This window comes from Hemicordylus capensis, chromosome 2 (assembly GCF_027244095.1).
Source record: "Hemicordylus capensis ecotype Gifberg chromosome 2, rHemCap1.1.pri, whole genome shotgun sequence".
In the NCBI taxonomy this organism is placed as follows: domain Eukaryota; kingdom Metazoa; phylum Chordata; class Lepidosauria; order Squamata; family Cordylidae; genus Hemicordylus; species Hemicordylus capensis.
The window spans coordinates 387,386,722-387,405,886 of NC_069658.1; the positions used below are offsets into that span (position 1 = coordinate 387,386,722).

The window sequence follows — 19,165 nt, forward strand, 5'->3', positions numbered from 1 at the left end:
ATAGTTGTCCTATATTAATAGATCTTAAATATTAGAAGGTGCCCTTCTCATACCTCCAGTATAAAGTGAGGCCACAGAATTATTTTCAAATACTTTTTCATCAGGCCCAGTTAGTTTGTAAACACATCTAGTCTTAATTTGAAGAGTGTTTTTTAAAAAAAGGAATAATCCCAGATTCTAATTTGAATTTGCCCCTTTTTATTTTCATGCAATTGGCTCTTTCACTCCCTTACCTCTTTTATTCTTCTTGTAGTTTGTCTCTGCAACCTCTCCAGTGTCTCAATGCACTTAAAAACAAAAACAAAAAAACTGGATGCAGTGCCCTCAGTGTTGTGCCTCGAAGTAAAACAATACCTTTGTTCCTCTCTGTCAATAAATTGAATGATTGTATTACTCCTTAACGCCAGCATAATCCACATTTTTTTAAATTAGGAAAGGCTGGTTCATGTGACCATTTTGACATGGCAGTAATGTGGCAAAGTCACCACAGGAAGCATTTGATTGGCCTTTGGCTGGTCTTCTAAATGCTCTGACAACACATGAAAGTGATTTAACAACAGTCCTTGTTGACTTTCCTAAAGTGGTTTTGGATGAACACGTATGACAGGAGCTACTTTCTTTTATAGCTAAGAGTGTGATGCTTGGCTCTGCACATACCAAAGATCACCAGAAGTACATAGTCTCTGATGTATGTTTATATGCATGGTGCTGAGCTCCACGTATGCAAAAACTTGCGGTCTCTAATATGTTAAGCGCCTATCCAAAGCTGCTGTAAGTCATTTGTGTGTAAAAACAATGACATAAATCAGCCGAAGATGGCAACTCTTCCTTTTGCCAAGATTTTAGAAAAGCAATTCCAAAAATATTTAATTGGATGTTTAATGTGTTTTCAGTGACTTACAATGGCTTACAATGAATTTTACATTTCCCCCCCTAAAAAGGCACTTCACAATGAGAAAACTTGCCAATCTTGTTTCTTCTCCTGCCCAAAACAGAACTGTGATATATGCAAGCAGCATTAGGGAGGTCATTCAGCAATGACAAGACAACACCAGCAATAGAATCCAAGAGGCCCTTTTGCCATGCTCTGGCTTTCTTGAATAGCCCAGATTCTCTCCTTTAAGACCCTTGTGAAATTATTTATAGGGCATTTACTCACATAGTCGGTAGGACATCAAATATTTCTAATTATATCCAGTCATGTCAAATGACAATTATGCCTTTAGTCAAGTTTGCCAAACAATGCTTTACAGAGAAAGGTTAGCCAAAAATGCCTTGGGTGAAGAATGGCAGGGGGGATGACAGGGGCTGGTATGTGTGCTCATCCCACAGTATAAAAGGGTGCCTAGGACCAATCTGCCTTGTCTTTCCTATGATAGTTAATAGGTAAGTGTGGGAAACGGGACAGGGCTGTGGGGGACTGGAGGGGGGCAGCACCCCTGAATTCCACACATGCCAGTTCATTCCTTCCGCCTCTACCATTAATGCAGGAGGATTTACTATGTCAGTAGGGATTTCAGATGTGCCCATTCACTTTCAGTCAGTAATTCATCATGGAGGCTATAAAAATGCATCACTCAGAAGATATTTGCACTTTTTATTTTGCAGTATTGGCCAGTGTTGAGCCTCCACAATACCCTTTCATACACCAGGAGGTAAGACTGTTATTTCCTCACTTCGGGGGAAAGAGGGATGCAAAGAATGAAGTGAGCAGAAGGGACATTTGCAGTGCCTCTTGCTTTTTATATTCTGCATGAACATTTAGTGGATATTGTGTTCAGATTGCGCTGCATGGCACCCATAGTGATCAGCCCTGAGGTTTTGTGGTGTGAAGCTTTATGAGCAATTGCTCCTCCCCTCCAAGCACGTGTCAGGGTTTCTAGCTTCTAATTGCTTTCTGTGATGTCTTTTGAAGTTAGAAAGCCTTATTGGATAATCCTTTATCCTTACAGTGAGTAAATTTTTAGAATTCAAGGCCTTGCCAATTTCCTAATGAATACCACTGATGAGATCTGTTTGGGAATGTGAATCGAACTATATAACAGTAGTAGATGGAGATTAATTTGGGTTGGGGGGTTAAGGGTGAAGTATCACATTGAGAGATGATGTCTTATTTTTGCCTGTCCTTCTTGTCCATTATTTAGTTAAGAATAATCTTTAACAAACTGGAACAAAGTTTTCCATACTGAGTCTGTAGGTCTGTTCTAGAGCTGCTTTATTCTCTACAGATTCTATTTGTGTGGAGGTGGAGCTTAATCCAGATGGAGAGGAAGGCAGTTACTACCATTGAGCATGGAATTGGGTGTTGAGCAAGGACACCCTCTAATATGATATCAGTTTCCTTCCTTCCCAAGCTACAGGCTAGGGAGGAGAGATGGCATTTAACTGATTATTAAAGGGGTAAATAGAGTGGGAAAGAAACAGAGCTGGAGATCCAGGAACGAAAAGAAACATGTTCAAGTTTAGGCCAAGCTACATGTTACACTGGAGCTCCATGACTGGAACTCTCAATATAATTTTCTTTTTGTAAATGCAGCCATGAGGCCGTCTGATTTGAATCAGGGCTGTGGCATGGGGTTCCATGCTTTCCTCTTGGGGCTTCAGTCCATCCCCAATGGACTGAAGACTGCTATGAGCTTAAAAGCGCTTATATTTTCTACTCTAGAGCTAATAGCAGCTTTGGGGGAGCAATCTGAATTGGAGAATTGGTGCAGGGGAAAGGGTTGGACCTCACAGTCTCTGTGCTGCCCCCTCAGTACAAATCAGGTCACCCTAACAGGTGCTCTTACAAGAAAACATGACATCGGGAATTCTAGTAACGAAGCTCTAATATAATGTTTACAACTAGAGCTGAAAAAGAATGGTGGGGGGACTAGTCTCCTAAATCTCTGGTGGCTGGAGATCTACAATGCAATCTTTCAAAAGAAAGAAAATGGATCCACTGACATTTTTATTGAGGCAAAGTTTCATAATATTAGGTTGGGCCGTTGAGTCAGTGTTGATTCCTGGTGACCACAGAGGTTTTCCTGTGGTTTTCTTGGTAGAATACAGGAGGGGTTTACCATTGCCTTCTCCCATGCAGTATGAAATGATGCCTTTTCAGCAACTTCCTATATCATTGCTGCTCGATATAGGAGTTTCCCATATTCTGGGAAACACACCAGCGGGGATTCAAACCAACAGCCTCTTGCTCTCTAGGCACGTTGCTTCCCTGCTGCGCCATTAGGTGGCTATAGTTAAATTACTAAGGAAAAAAGACCCAAAGAAATGCTAGGACTGCCTTTACCTATCACTAGGTGGGACAAACCTTATGGATTCCTTTTAAATTCACAGCACTTTCCATAGTGCAATGCAAAGGCTTTTTAATTGGTACTTGCCAGAAGGCTATCCCATGGCCATAAACTCTTATCCAGTGGAAGGAAGGCAACAGAATATACTCAGTAAAAAGCAATTACATGTTTTGTTAGTCTCTGTCAGAATAAGGTAGGGCATGTATCTAGCTGTTGTCTTACCGCAAAGAGGACACAATGAAACTTTAAGGATGCAGCCATGCTCATTTAATAGGTAGCAAATCCTATTGTACTGAATAGGACTTTCTTCTATGTAAACATGCTTAGAAGCATGAGGCATATTAGGAAAATGCATTTTAGGAAAGCAGAAAATATCTTTCTAGACAACTCTCTAGAAATATTTTTTGCGTTTGGTGAGAAAAAGAAGAGTGAGTAGCTATCTGTTGAACTGCTCTATTATTATGCAGCAGCAAACTGTGTCCTTAGTCTTCCATAAGATGCATAAGATGAATTTGATAACTATTATTATTTCTTGTTTACACAGTCAGACAGGTGTTATTGACTGGTTGGTTTTACCCAGACATCGAGTCCTTCCCAAGGACCTGGGGTGGCTGAATTTTATTATCAATATTGTTGTTGTTATTATAGATATTGTCGCAAAATATAGGCTGTTCCCCGTAAAAAAATTTTTTGTAGTTGGCTGATGGTGATTTCTTGGCCCCTATGGTGTTGAGGTGCTCTTCAAGTTGTTTTGGAATTGTACCTAGGGTGCCGATTACTACTGGGGCTGCTATTATTATTATTATTATTATATTGCTTTTCAACAGAAAAGCTCTTAAAGCAGTTTATATAGGGGAAAGGGAAAGGAAAGGAAGATGGTTCCCTGTCCCCCTGCTTTGCTCACACACAAAGTAAACACCTTCAACAAGCACTGGGAAGGATGCTGTGTTGAGGCTGAATAGGGCCAGTTGCTCTCCGCTGGCTAAATCTACGAGAACCATCACTTTTAAACAGTGCCTCTTTGTCCTGTTGGAGCTACTCCCTTATTTCTTCTTGTTCTTGTTCAAATCTTTCTTGGTGTGATGAAAATGACTCTGGTGACTGCAGGCTGCATAGTGTGTCAGTTCCTTTCTCAGTGCAAAAGATTGGATGAAAAAGAAATTTAATGGTGGTTTTTCCTTGCAGTTTGTAAGTTAGCACATACTTTGCCTTTCAAAATAATATTGTAATGGTTTGCCTTCCAAAGGCAAATCAGCAGGCAAAGGTTTTCTATCCAAAAGTAAGAACCACAGACAAATGAGAAGTCATTACTCAGCGAAAATAAATGATACTATATCTGAATCTAATCCCCCCTTGTTTATACTATTTAGATGTTACAGTAATACTATCAAATATTGTGATGTTCTATATTCCCAGATATGATGAAGAAAACATTAAATATGGCAATTACTGCTAGTAATGTGGTGGTGTGTATTACATTATAAGTTACCTTACACAAGAAAAAAACCCTGTCTGTTTTCTCTCCTTTAAGAAAAAAAACAACAGGCACTGAGGTTTGGGAATATGTAATTCTATTTAAATTCCATGGGTTAATTAATTTAAAGTCAAATCAGCTAAAACATCTTCAACTGATTGGCAGACTTTGATTCAGTTTCTGGTTATGTTTTAAATATGGATTTGTTGGGGGATAAAATTAAGCACTAATTGTAAGAAATATGGAGGAAATGCTGTCTAGCCCTAAGCTATCTTAATCTACATGCCAGATACTTTCCATTGATGTAGAACATTTACCAACTGGATATTGCAAATGTTTACTCTCTGTAGAGAAAGCTGGGAAGCCTAACTTTAATAGGCTGGGGGTCTACAGGAAAGTATTGAATGACATCTGGCTCATAGGATCATAGTGGTAGAATTCTCCTTCTACCACTATGGTCCGATATGCCACTCCATTTTCTGTGCAAGCCCCTTCAAGTAAAGGTCATGTACCTTTCATATTGGGTACCAAAATAGTTGTCCTTTTTGACTTTCAACACATCTCATTTCCCAAACACTAAAGTAGGGCCAGAATGAAGATTTTTTTTTTTTAAGTGTACCCTTTCATTCGCTACCTAAGTTTGGCAGTGAATACAGGAGGACCGTTGTAGAAGAATAGTACGTGACCACGAAGAACATTATGTGCTTCTTATAATTATCAAGTGCATCTCAGATTTATTCACAGCTGTCTTTTCAATGCTGTGAATACTTTTTACTTTTCAATGGTGTCATTTTGTAATGTCAGAATATTTTTGAGTTAGCAATGTAAGAGCACAGTCTACTGAAAGTTGCTTCTGCCTGCACTGCCTTCATTAAAATTGTTGGGGAGTTGTATTGGAGCAGTGCTTGATGGATTACGTCATATTTGTTCAACAAACTTTTGGATGTAATATCTTTTTATATGGCACTCACTGCCTAAGAAGCCATGATAGATAGAAAATGCTTTAGAAACACTGCTTTAATTTTACAGATGGAGATCTAAAATATATAGGGCACAATCCAGATGAAGTTAAAGAACATGAATTACCATGCATTTATATGGCTCCAAAGGGCATGTGATGATTTCAAAATTGTGCCCAGATACCCTGATCACTTGCACACAGGTATCCTAGGGGGTGGCAACTCTATGCATTTCAATACAGGGACCCAATCCATGTATGCATTTTGTCGTGAACTTCATGCATGCTCTGGTGTAACGGACTCCTAAGCATTGCTGGATTGGAGTGGTTTAAATAAGTTGACTAACACCCAGTAAAAGACAGAGACAGAAGGAAGAACATAATTTCAGATGATTTAATGAAATGCCTGAAGGCCATGTGTCTCCTCAACCAGGATCAGAGGGGCACCTAGGTAGTTTTCGAGCCTGGACCAAAAGGCCTTTGGAGCTCCCCCTCCCCGGTGAAAGTTAAGCATCATCCTGCTTGGCCGGTTGGCCACACCATCTGGGACAGAGTAAAGAGGATTTGGTGGCCCCTAGGAGTGCCTCTGACCAGTACTGGCCCAAATCCCCCAGCACCTGAAGCAGCGTGGTACTGCGCTACTACTCCTTGTGTGGTGTCATCCCACACCAAATGCCACCCAGCAGCACACATTCCTTCCTCTTCTGCAGCTCCCTTCCCTTCCTTCCCCTCCCTTCCCTAGCAGTGCACTAGCATCAGCTCCCTGGATTTTAAAAAGGAAGAGGAAGTGTGGAATACAGTAGTGTGGTGGGTTAGAGCATTTCTGCTGGTGCACCACCAGGTGAATATGGGGGGTGGCTTATAGGTGGAGGCAGATGGAAGTGGCTGGGAAGGTGTCAGGTAGCCTCTGCCAATCTATCCAGCCCTCTGCAGTTTTTATCACATAGTCTAAGGCATGTCAGTGTTAGAAATGTACACGGTTTACATACTGCCTTATTCTTTTTTCTATGTAAGCCACTTTGAGAACCTCTTTGTTGAAACATAAATATGCTTAATAACCTGTAATAATATACAGTGGCCGTATATTACTGTGACCCTTGCGTGATCTGCTTTTTTCTACGCTAGTGTTCTCTGCTAAGCTGCCACCATGTCTGACTCTGAGATGGCAGCCTTTGGGCCAGCTGCTCCTTTTCTCCGAAAATCAGAGAAGGAGAGAATTGAGGCTCAGAATAAACCATTTGATGCCAAGACATCCGTCTTTGTGGTGGATCCTAAGATCTCCTTTGTGAAAGGCACGGTCCAGAGCAAAGAAGCAGGGAAGGTCACTGTCAAGAAAGAAGGTGGAGATGTAAGTAAAGAAATATTAGCCTATGTAGCAAAAAAAAAAAAAAAGAATGGCATATATTGCTCTCTTTGTATGTTCTTAGGTTAATTATATTTTCTTTCCTTGCAGTCTGTGACTGTTAAGGATGACCAAGTCTTTCCTATGAACCCACCCAAATATGATAAAATTGAAGATATGGCTATGATGACCCATCTTCATGAACCTGCTGTCCTGTATAACCTCAAAGAGCGTTATGCAGCCTGGATGATCTATGTGAGTATAATCTGAAGTTAATCATTGAGTTCATGATATGTAGTGTAGTGTTCATAGGGAAGCCACTTTACTGTCTATCTACCTTTTCTTTACAGACTTATTCAGGTCTCTTCTGTGTCACTGTCAATCCCTATAAGTGGCTGCCAGTGTACAACCCAGAAGTGGTGGCAGCCTACAGGGGCAAAAAGCGACAAGAGGCTCCTCCCCACATTTTCTCCATCTCTGATAATGCTTATCAGTTTATGTTAACTGGTGAGTAGAAAAACCTACTTTTAGGTGTCTTCAGAATGGCAGTTTCCTAGACTGAGTCAAAGAAATTTCTAGGAAATAAGTGCATGATTATTGGCAGCAACAGCCTATTCCTGTGATCATCAAGGTTCAAATAAAAGCAAAATTAATTCCAATGTCTTTTAAAAGGCCTAAATCCTAATTGCACTGTGTGTTGTGCAGCACTCAGGGACAGATTTTCAGTAGGCACAGTGGGCTTCAGAAGGAAGAGGAGATTGGTGGAAATGGTGATGACACAGCGTGAGTCTAGATGCCATCCACGGTTGCAGCAGTGCAGTCCTAGTGTGGATGCCAGACGGTATTTGCTGCACCTGACATTATATGCATATGTATATCTATATGTTGTTCTTAAACCTCCCTCCCCCATTTTTTGTGGAAATACTCTAACAAACAATCTCCCATGAGATTTTTAAATGGCGGCGGGGAGAGGGGACTGAATAAAGGTGCGATGCAAATTTTAAATAACTATAGCCTAAGATGATTGGGCCATCCTAGTATATTTTAAAGAAATCCTGAGCAGCATCCATCCAGACTATTATTACCCTTGCATTAATATGTTTCATGTGCACAAAGATTCTTCCTATGTCTCCCTTCCCTTTCCTGCCCTGTTGCCACTTGAAAATGTGTCAGGACTCTCAGGGATATATGCTGGGGGAAACAGCAGGAAGGGGGACTGGGGTAAATCAGTTTACGTGCAAAGCATTCGAACACAAGAGCAGTGTTAGTCTGCATGCTGCTTGCTGTTGGTTTCAATTTCAGTTATGACAGTGGCATTTGTACCTTAAATCTTTGTTCTCTTGTTTCTGTAGATCGTGAGAATCAGTCGATCCTAATCACGTAAGTATACTTCTAGTAAGTAGGCTTCAAGTCAGTGCAAGCTTTTCTGTGCAGTTCAGTGGCTGATTATTTGCTCTTCCCATTTATTTATTTATGTTTCTGTGGACAGTGGAGAATCTGGTGCTGGAAAGACTGTGAACACAAAGCGTGTCATTCAGTACTTTGCAACAATTGCAGCCGCCAGTGACAAGAAGAAGGAAGAACCACAGCAGCAAGCAGGCAAGCTGAAGGTGAGCTGTGCATTTAGGAGAAGGCCAGGGCCTTTTTAAGACTCTGAGAAGTGAAGAATCCAGAGGAAAACGTGGTGGTATGCAAGGACAAGGAAGTGGAGTGGAATCAGGGATATTAATAGTTTAATGAAATAGATATTACATACAGCGAGGCAAGTGCAGACTGCTTTTTAGTGTTCTTGCTGCTGGCTGTTTGTTAGCCACGCCTCTGTTCCAGGTCTCGAATACAAGTATCTAATGCCCCATTCAAAAGCTGGTCTGACTCTGGATCAAGAAATGGATTAACCGAAAACCCCATAAGAGGCATGGGGCGAGGCGGAATGTTCATTGGACCCCTACTGCACGCACTTTCTTCTCACTGCATCCTGTGTCAATGTAATTTTTTTCTCAGATTGAAAAAAATGCTAGATACGCACACACTCTTTTAAAAAACCATCTGTCTTGACATCAGAATTAAAGCAATTTTATGTTACGATTTTGTTATTGAAAGAGATAAACTACTCTTGATCCTGGGGTTGTATTTTAACTGATTAGCTTTATTGCCTTGAGTGGAAGGACTGACCTGAGCATTTTAAATACTGAACTGTGCTTTGGATTGTGCAACCATGTGTGGGGCCCTGGGCAATTGGACCCCAGCCCCCCTAAAAAGACCCTGGAGAAGGTTAAACTTTATTTTTTGTTAACTGCTATAGGTTTTTAATAGGTAAATGGCAATAACACTTTTGCAGGGGACGCTTGAAGATCAAATCATCAGTGCTAATCCCTTGTTGGAAGCCTTTGGGAACGCCAAGACTGTGAGGAATGACAACTCTTCCCGTTTTGTAAGTCCTCTTCAGAAATGTATTTTGAGTGTTATCAGTGGAACCTTGGCAGTCATATAATTATGTCTTTAGTTTTGTGCCATCTTTCTTTGCATTCAGATAATGATGGAAATAATCAAAGACATTGTGGTGCAGTAGATAAAGCACAGGGTTTGATTATGGGTCAACTAGCCATACATCTCATGTGGTGGACATATCACAGGTTTCCCCCCACTCCCAGCTTAATCACTTCTCACACAGTTTTTGTGAAGATAAATGGATCCAGAACAGTAAATTCCTAAGAATGCAGAAAAGTGGAAACGATAAGCAGAAAGACACAGAAATAAAGACAGCAAAACATATAGGAGGCAAATATAAATTTACAGAAGCACAGCCCTAAAAGAGTTCAATCTTCTTATTTCCTAAAAATTCACTACACATTTCATGCCCTTTGCATGGAAGGATATTGCTCTTTCCTTTATAATGATGCTACATTTTTATCTGTAATTCATTTTCAATGGAACATTCCACATAGATGATTATTGCTTTGTAAGAAGGATAAAGCAGTAAATGCCAAACACTCAAAATTGCAAAATTATACTGAAACCATGGCTACTACTGGCTGACATGACAGGCAGCCCTATGTCAGATGTTAGGGACCCGCCGAGGCTGCTGAGCAACTTGAAAGGCAGTCACAACAGTGCAGCATGATGGGGCGGCTGCAGAATTACTAAAACCCACTTCTGGGCAGTCACACAACACTCTCCTTCCCTTTTCAAATGGAAGGAGCACTGTGTAACTGCCGAGGCATGGTTTTAAGTCATTCTACGGCACCCCATCATGCTACACCTTCAGGACTGCCTTTCAAGTTGTGCAGCAGCCTCTGTGGGTCCCTAATGTGAGCCATGCCCAAAATTCAGTTATATAGATATTCTCACTTCATCTATCTAATGTTTTCCCTTGTTCTAGTGCAGGGGTTCCGAACTGGTAGCATTATTGTGACTGGGGTTAATGAGAGTTGTTCTTCAACAACATCCAGAGTACCACTGGCTGGGAACCTCTGATCTATTGCATCATGGCAATGGGGTTATGTACACCGTTATTACCCCATATTAAGTAATCATATTCTAAAAATGGCACTTAGCAATTTATGGAATACATGCAAAACAGTCTTGTAATTAAATGTCATCTCCCCCCACCCCCCAGGGTAAATTCATCAGAATCCATTTTGGTGCTACAGGCAAACTGGCTTCTGCTGACATTGAGACATGTAAGAGACTTAAGACTAAACTACCTTACTTTCTTTCTTTCACTGGAGACTGGCTAATACTATTCCAATATCTTGCCAGATCTGTTGGAGAAGTCCAGAGTTACTTTCCAGCTAAAAGCTGAAAGAAGCTATCACATATTTTATCAAATCATGTCCAACAAGAAGCCAGAACTGATTGGTAAGATACAAAGGTTTTAGTGGCTGCTGCTATGGAGTAACATCTTGAGTTAATGCTTGGTTATGTATTGGGTGAAAGTAAATCCATGTCTCTTCTTTTCCTTATTTAGAGATGCTTCTGATTACTACCAACCCATACGATTATCATTTTGTGAGTCAGGGTGAGATCACTGTCGCCAGTATTGATGATCAGGAAGAACTGATGGCAACTGATGTAAGTAACTTGCCGAACTGATTTCATTGAGTATTAACTTGATTAGCCAGAATGTTCACTGTTGATTCAATTGACAGGAAGCCATTGACATCCTGGGCTTCAACCCTGAAGAAAAGACAGCCATTTACAAACTAACAGGAGCTGTTATGCACTATGGTAACATGAAGTTCAAGCAGAAGCAGCGTGAGGAGCAGGCAGAACCAGATGGCACTGAAGGTATGGAGAATGTATGGGAGGACCCTAACATGTTACAGAAAGAAGCCACTCGTTCCATAAACACGTGTATTAAAAAATTGAAACCAAATATTGAGAATGTCACTTTCTTGCAGCATCCTTCCTCTTGGATATAAGCCGGGCGGTCTAAGCCTAAATAAAATACTTTCTTCTTAGAGACTGGATGTCCACTTTTATGTCTGCAAAATAACTACTGTTGGTTTGTGACAGGACAAACTATTATTCCAGAGAAAGGATGTCAGTGAGGTTGGATGTAACGCTGCCTTTCCACATGAGTTCCCCACTCATGTGGGTTCCCCACTCATGGCAGGACTGTTTTATACCTCACACTAGACTATTGCACAAACCAAGTTGCATTAAATCCAAATATGTTCTTCCACTTCCACAGGAGCTTGCCTATTTACATAAAGAGAAGCATGAGAACCTACATAGAACATGCATAGTGTAACACTACATGAATTCTTGTGCAAGCTCTTGCACAAGTGTTTGCAGAACAGAATTACAGTAGTGCCTATTTTCCTATTACTCACATACTTTGGATCCAAACTTTCAGCAATTTGTGTCAGGTTTTAAAGACTGGTCTGAAAGGTTTTATAATATAAAACCATATTATAATGTTGTTTTTTAGAAATGTATTCTAATGGCATCTGGTGATTTTAAACTGTTTTCTTTTTTAAGGGAAGCAAACTCATCTCTAGAGATTCTTTCCACTAACTTTGGTGGAAGAATTTTCCGTCTCCCCTTCTAGGGATGCCTAGTCGTCTTTTCTAGGCATCCCTAGAACTTTTAAAAGTTCTTTTAACTTAAAAGAATTCTTTTAACAAACAACAACCTGAAATACTGGAAGGATGGGATATATTTTAAAGAAAAATAAATAAATATGTGGGGCAGGTAGGGCTTTCCAGTGTGATGGGTCTTGAAAATTAGTTATTTGGAAGAAGCAAGGAGATTTTTTAAAAAAATATGTCCAAGCTTTTTAGAGACTATTTTTTGTTATGGTCAGTTTCTTAAGAACTTTAGGGGTGTTAAAATAGTAGTAGTATTATTTTAATGTGAGCATAGTGCTAGTGGAGTTGCATTACTGCACAAGGTTATTGAATGGGACATCAGCGGTCAGATATAATATTCTATTTCTGATATGTTACCTTATTGCTCATCATTAAAAGGGTAACATCAGTTAGGAGGTTTTATCCTACATTTATCCTATCTTTGTTTTTCATTACCACCATAATAACGCATTGCATGAATACAGTGATAATAACATCCCGTTTAACAGTAATTAATATTCCTGTGCTGATAATCTCATTCTTTTGTGTCTGTGCACAGTTGCTGACAAGGCTGCCTACCTCATGAACCTCAATTCAGCAGACCTGCTGAAAGCTCTGTGCTACCCTCGAGTCAAGGTCGGCAATGAATTTGTCACCAAAGGCCAAACTGTCCAGCAGGTAATGTTACATTAGCCAAAACCAACACTAATATAATCATCAATGTTTTGCCACTGATAATTAAATCAAACTGTAATTAATGATTAAATCAAACATGTTCCTCTATTGTACATGGTGACTTCTGTTCTTATCCTGTCTTCTTAGGTGTACAATAATGTGGGTGCTCTGGGAAAAGCTGTCTATGAAAAGATGTTCTTGTGGATGGTCGTCCGTATTAACCAGCAGTTGGATACCAAGCAATCCAGACAGCACTTCATTGGTGTGCTGGACATTGCTGGCTTTGAGATTTTTGATGTAGGTAAACAGAGAGAAATACAACACTGTAAAGTTAAAAAAGCAGGTTTTAAAAAACTAAATCAAAATTATATCACATGTTGAAAAGCTATCATAAGTTTGACTCTGCATGCCTAATAACGAATCTCATTTTATGGAGGGCTTCATCTCTTAAAAAAAAAAAATACTGTAGAGCACAAGCTATAAAACATGCAACAGTTTGCAATTAAATTTAAGAAAAGGCACATTTTAAGGAATGGAAACTTACAGTTTTGTATTGAACCATAAATGTGGAAAGACTTCATTAGGCTGAGAATAAAGGTAAAGGTAAAGTGTGCCGTCGAGTCGGTTTTGACTCCTGGTGACCACAGAGCCCTATGTTTGTCTTTGGTAGAATACAGGAGGGGTTAACCATTGCCTCCTCTTGCGCAGTCTGAGATGATGCCTTTCAGCATCTTCCTAGATCGCTGCTTCCCCAAATAGGTCTTTCCCATAGTCTGGGAAACATACCATCAGGGATTCGAACTGGCAACCTCTGGCTTCCTATTCAAGTCATTTCCTCACTGTGCCATTAGGTGGCTAGGCTGATAATAGGCTTGCATAAAAGTTGAGTTAAGTAGTGCAGACTGTGGACAAGTGCTTATAAATATCTTGTAAGAAGAATAAAGGAAGGTTCAACCTGCTGTAGGGATTTTGGGGCACTTAACAACAACAACAACAACAAAATATTATTATTTCAATACCCTTGGGTAGGTTATTGAACTTATTATTAAAAATAAGTCAAGTCTCTTCTTTTTCTAGTACAACAGCCTGGAGCAGCTGTGCATCAACTTCACTAATGAGAAACTGCAACAGTTTTTCAACCACCACATGTTTGTGCTGGAGCAGGAAGAATACAAGAAAGAAGGGATTGAATGGGAGTTCATTGATTTTGGAATGGACTTGGCTGCCTGCATTGAACTCATTGAGAAGGTGCAGTACAGATACTTAATATGTTCTAAAATGTTTTAGTTGTTGGGCTCCACGTCGTAGAGTCCTCTACGTGCACCTTTCAGAGTACGCAGTCCTCCTGTGAATGCAGGGCTCCGTTTTGGAGAGGACAACAAAGGAGTTGGTGTGAGGAGTCTCCTGTTCACAGAGCAGTGTATATCAGAAGGGGTAGGGAGGGTGTGGAAAGTGATTGGATTATGCCCATAGAATTTTTAGACCATGTGGTCTTATCTCCGTTCTGTACTTGAAGCCTCCCATGCACAATTTTTTTCATGGAAAATTGTGCTGTTGAAATTCAGTTGTTGAATGGGATACAGGTAAATTGCCAGATAGTAGCACATTTGTTGCAAGGAATTACAGTTTCCCAATGCTTGATGGGGAAATTTGACTTTTCTCCCATTTTATCAATTGTGGTACTTAGTGCTGTGCAGAATGTGGCTGTTCGGGTGTCATGGGCACCCTGGCAGCATTGATTATTTATTTATATAACATGTATATCCCACTTCTCTTTCCCCAAAGGGAAATTCAAAGTGATTAACAATCCAAAAGTTAAAACAATCACATTTCATTAAAGGCAGTGGCTGGCATGTTATACAGCGTTAGAAAAGCGGGGAAAGAGCTCCATCCTTGCAAGGGGCTAGTAAACTAGCTGCCCTGAATGCTTGTGCTACAAGGCAGCACTTGGGGATGGGGTGTGTCATTTTCACTTCTCTCCCCTCCCTGCAAAAGCCCTTTGTTGTTTTTTGGAATTTTTTAAAAAATGCTTTATTGCATCCCTTTGCTTCTTGTACACAGTTTTAAGGTGGAATGTTGGCTGAGACTTAGTTATTCTAGATATCTTGTAGATGATGATGATGATGATGATGATGATGATGGAATGGATTTTATGTGGAAAACAGTCCAAGAATAAATAAAATTGACATATATATGCCTGCATAACAGCACTCTGTTCAGTAATTCAGCTTACCACCATAGCTAGATTATCTAGTTCTCATAACAAAAAAATAAATATTGATATTGCGTGCATACTGTATTTTCAATTTATTCTTGGCATCTCCCTGGAAAAAACTCTTTGTTGACCAAAGGGGATCACCTTGTAGGCCCTATGTTTCCAAGAGGGTGATTTCTAACTCTCTCATAATTGTTATTGTTCCCATCAGCCTATGGGCATCTTCTCCATCCTAGAAGAGGAATGCATGTTCCCCAAGGCAACTGATGTATCTTTCAAGAACAAGCTCTATGACCAGCATCTTGGCAAGAGCAACAACTTCCAGAAACCCAAGCCTGCCAAAGGCAAGGCTGAGGCTCACTTCTCCTTGGTACACTATGCTGGCACTGTGGATTACAACATCACTGGATGGCTAGAGAAGAACAAGGACCCCTTGAATGAAACTGTTGTGGGGCTGTATCAGAAATCATCCATGAAGACTCTAGCTTTACTCTTTGCCGATCGCCCTGCAGATGCTGGTAATGGCTGTAGAATTAATACTATGACTGATTCATACATAAATAGATGTTTCTTTTGCAGGAAAAATTATTCATATTTAATACATCTAGGGCCCATTTAAATATTTTTCATGTGAATTTCAGAGGGCGGCAGCAAGAAGGCTGCTAAGAAGAAGGGTTCTTCCTTCCAGACAGTCTCTGCTCTTTTTAGGGTAAGATATAATCCTTTCACACTCTTTGCTGTGCAAGGACTGCAAAATGCCTCATGAAATGCCTATTTCCCTATGCCTATTTAGTATATGTTGACATGCTTCAATTTCTACTTTGTCTAAAAGATGTGATTGTATGCTGCTGTATTGTTTATTAATCTGGATTAAATCCAAAGGATTACACAATCAGGAGTTTCAATGTGAAATAGCACTTGGGAGTGTTCCTCTCCTCTCCCCACAATACATACAACCGGAACTTTGTTTGATGTTGTCATCATAGGTGCACTGCTATTAAATTTGAGCAGCATCTTGTTTCACTGGTAGTGCAAATGACTGTAGCCTAAATATCAAACAAAGCTTTGGTTATACGTGTTAGGGGCTTGAAATAAGCCTTACTTTTAATCTCATTTTCATTTGCAACATCAATACAATGCATACAATGTATTTTTCCCCATTGCTAATGTGTGTGTGTGCATGGTTCTCCACTGCATGCACACATATCTTATTTCAACTGTTGCCCCAAATGTTTGCATCTGATCCTACAGGAGAACTTAAACAAGCTGATGTCGAATTTAAGAAGCACTCACCCCCACTTTGTGCGCTGCATCATTCCTAATGAAACAAAAACACCTGGTAAGTCATTGTGGTATAAAGATATATATGTGCGTGTGGGTGTGATGGTATTTGGCTCCCTCTATTATACAGCTTGGTGTGATTTTCTACACTTTTTTTTAAAGGTGCCATGGATCACGAGCTCGTACTGCATCAGTTGAGATGTAATGGTGTCTTGGAAGGCATCCGCATTTGTAGAAAGGGATTCCCTAGCAGGATAATTTATGGTGATTTCAAGCAGAGGTTGGTTTAGCCCTCATCTAGAGCTCTATTCTGCTCATTTCATGCGCGTTCTTAATTTTAAATCTGCTTTGAAGATTAGATTCATGAAGAGGGAAGGGTAGATTTTGAACCATTTTCTTGCAATCTCACCTTACCTAAAGATGTTTAAATAGCTTCTAACAATCAGTAAGGTTCATTTTTATGTCCAATATTTCCATGAAATTGCTTCCAGTAAAATAGCCATAGTGGATTATTGGTCATAAAACAGATGGATTTAATAGCAAAACATCTGCATCTTTTGTTTTCTATGACAGATACAAAGTTTTAAATGCAAGTGCAATCCCAGAGGGCCAGTTCATTGACAGCAAGAAAGCTTCAGAGAAGCTTCTTGGATCCATAGATATTGATCATACCCAGTATAGATTTGGACACACCAAGGTATAGAGTGTCTGTGTTGTAAGCATGTTTGTTTGTTTGTTTTTTAAATGTAGACAGTGGAAGTTACATTCTGTAACCTTTCTTTCTCCAGGTGTTCTTCAAAGCTGGGCTTTTGGGTCTTCTAGAGGAGATGCGAGATGACAAGTTAGCTCAGCTGATAACACGTACACAAGCTATGTGCCGTGGCTTCTTAGCAAGGGTGGAGTACAAGAAAATGTTGGAAAGAAGGTATAGCCTTTGCAGTTAGTTAGAAAATAACCACTGAAGTGTTGAGTTTGTTGGTTCTGTATTTACAGCGCCATTTAATATATGTCTTAACTTTGTTGGCAGAGAGGCTATTTTTACCATTCAGTATAGCGTCCGTTCATTCATGAATGTAAAACACTGGCCGTGGATGAAGCTGTACTTCAAGATTAAGCCTCTTCTGAAGAGTGCTGAGTCAGAAAAGGAGATGGCTACCATGAAGGAAGAGTTTGCGAAAACCAAGGATGATCTTGCCAAATCCGAGGCTAAACGCAAGGAACTAGAAGAAAAAATGGTGTCTCTGATGCAAGAAAAAAATGACTTGCAGCTCCAAGTCCAGTCTGTAAGAATAATTGATGACATTATACACTTTTGTTCTATTGATGCTGCCCATCCAATACCTGTAGGGTTTTCTGATTTGCCCCATCACTCTCTGATAAAAGCTGGTGGGGTTATTTGATTAGTACAGGATTTGGATAGGCAGAGCCATCGAGCCATCAGACCTCTCTCCTGCCCAAACACTTTGAGAAACATGCTTCCCTCCCTCTGTGGAGAAGAGTTTGGGTTTCATCTGGTCATCCTTTGCAGGGCTGGGTGGGAATTTTGCCTCATTGAATTGCCCAATGATCGGGGTGGTTTTTGGTTTGTTTGTTCTTCCTGCCTCATGATGGCTCAAAAACTGACATGATCAAGATAATTAATTAAAGTAGTCTCATTGAAATGAAAAGGACAAGTTAGGCAATTTCCCCTCATCAACCCCTGCTTGCTTGGGAACCCCTGTTAACTTGGCAAAGAGGCACCTTTTAACATGGTGATTCTCTTTTATTTAGCTGGAGGAGAGTAATTGGCCCTATCCACCCTCAGCACAGTACCTCCAGTGACTGTTGCTGGTGTCTATCTTGTGTTTCTTTTTAGATTGTCAGCCCTTTGGGGACAGGGATCCATTTTATTTATTTATTATTTCTCTGTGTAAACCGCCCTGAGCCATTTTTGGAGAGGCGGTATATAGAAATTGAATAAATAAATAAATAAATAATAAATCATGCCAGCAACTGTTCTCCATAGTTAGCTAGGTCCTTGGTCATAACAGCAGGTACAGTGCAAGTTGAAGGGTGGCTGGACAAAATTTATTACGCTTAATGCATATGGTTTGTCACAAAATCATGGTTCCTGCCATTCCGTAGAGGTTTCATGACTCAGGGTAATTTGCCTGGGGCTTCTCTTGATATTGGGACATTGTCAACATTAAATTAATAAAGTTGTGCCCTTAAACTCTAAAGAATCTTGCCTTGTATATTTATTGATAAGAGGGCAATGACACTATGCTTGGTAGTTGGAGAAAAGGAATTCAAACACTAAAGGGAATGCCACTGGGAATGTTTGGAATTAATTAGGCATTTACCAAAATTATACAGTATCTATATATAGTAATATGTATGTCATCATGTATGTGTAGAAATCCAGGCTATTAGTATAGTTCATCAAGCACAATGAAGACTGTATTTGAATCCCAAATCAGCAGATCTAGATATAGTATGTAGCTCTTTGTTTTTAAAGAGCCTTTTCTGACAATTTGTGTGAAACACCTTTACAAAAGGGGAAGTGGTGAAAAACAAAACATTAGTGGAGGAAAGGTACTTTAAAAAATTCCTTTCATTTTAGGAAGCTGATGGCTTGGCAGATGCTGAGGAGAGATGCGACCAGCTGATCAAAACCAAAATCCAGCTGGAAGCGAAAATTAAGGAGCTGACTGAACGAGCAGAAGATGAGGAAGAAATGAATGCTGAGCTGACAGCCAAAAAGAGGAAACTGGAAGACGAGTGCTCAGAGCTGAAGAAAGACATTGATGACCTGGAATTAACACTGGCCAAGGTTGAAAAGGAGAAACATGCCACAGAAAACAAGGTACTGAGCAGAA

General features: G+C 40.1%; 1 protein-coding gene across 1 annotated transcript in view; it reads left to right on the plus strand.

Moving 5' to 3' along the window:
* The first annotated feature begins 1,608 nt into the window (after nt 1-1,608).
* LOC128343481 (myosin-1B) overlaps nt 1,609-19,165 on the plus strand; it is a 29,361-nt gene continuing 11,804 nt past the window's right edge. The window contains exons 1-22 of the mRNA XM_053292612.1: nt 1,609-1,655; nt 6,848-7,070; nt 7,176-7,319; nt 7,415-7,571; nt 8,417-8,444; nt 8,554-8,674; nt 9,403-9,495; nt 10,681-10,744; nt 10,824-10,922; nt 11,032-11,135; nt 11,213-11,351; nt 12,696-12,814; nt 12,959-13,108; nt 13,889-14,059; nt 15,238-15,544; nt 15,668-15,735; nt 16,278-16,365; nt 16,470-16,587; nt 16,881-17,004; nt 17,096-17,232; nt 17,335-17,590; nt 18,910-19,152. Of these exons, the coding sequence (XP_053148587.1) occupies nt 6,870-7,070; nt 7,176-7,319; nt 7,415-7,571; nt 8,417-8,444; nt 8,554-8,674; nt 9,403-9,495; nt 10,681-10,744; nt 10,824-10,922; nt 11,032-11,135; nt 11,213-11,351; nt 12,696-12,814; nt 12,959-13,108; nt 13,889-14,059; nt 15,238-15,544; nt 15,668-15,735; nt 16,278-16,365; nt 16,470-16,587; nt 16,881-17,004; nt 17,096-17,232; nt 17,335-17,590; nt 18,910-19,152 (2,931 nt within the window). The 5' untranslated portion in view covers nt 1,609-1,655; nt 6,848-6,869. The remainder of the gene's footprint in view (nt 1,656-6,847; nt 7,071-7,175; nt 7,320-7,414; nt 7,572-8,416; nt 8,445-8,553; nt 8,675-9,402; nt 9,496-10,680; nt 10,745-10,823; nt 10,923-11,031; nt 11,136-11,212; nt 11,352-12,695; nt 12,815-12,958; nt 13,109-13,888; nt 14,060-15,237; nt 15,545-15,667; nt 15,736-16,277; nt 16,366-16,469; nt 16,588-16,880; nt 17,005-17,095; nt 17,233-17,334; nt 17,591-18,909; nt 19,153-19,165) is intronic.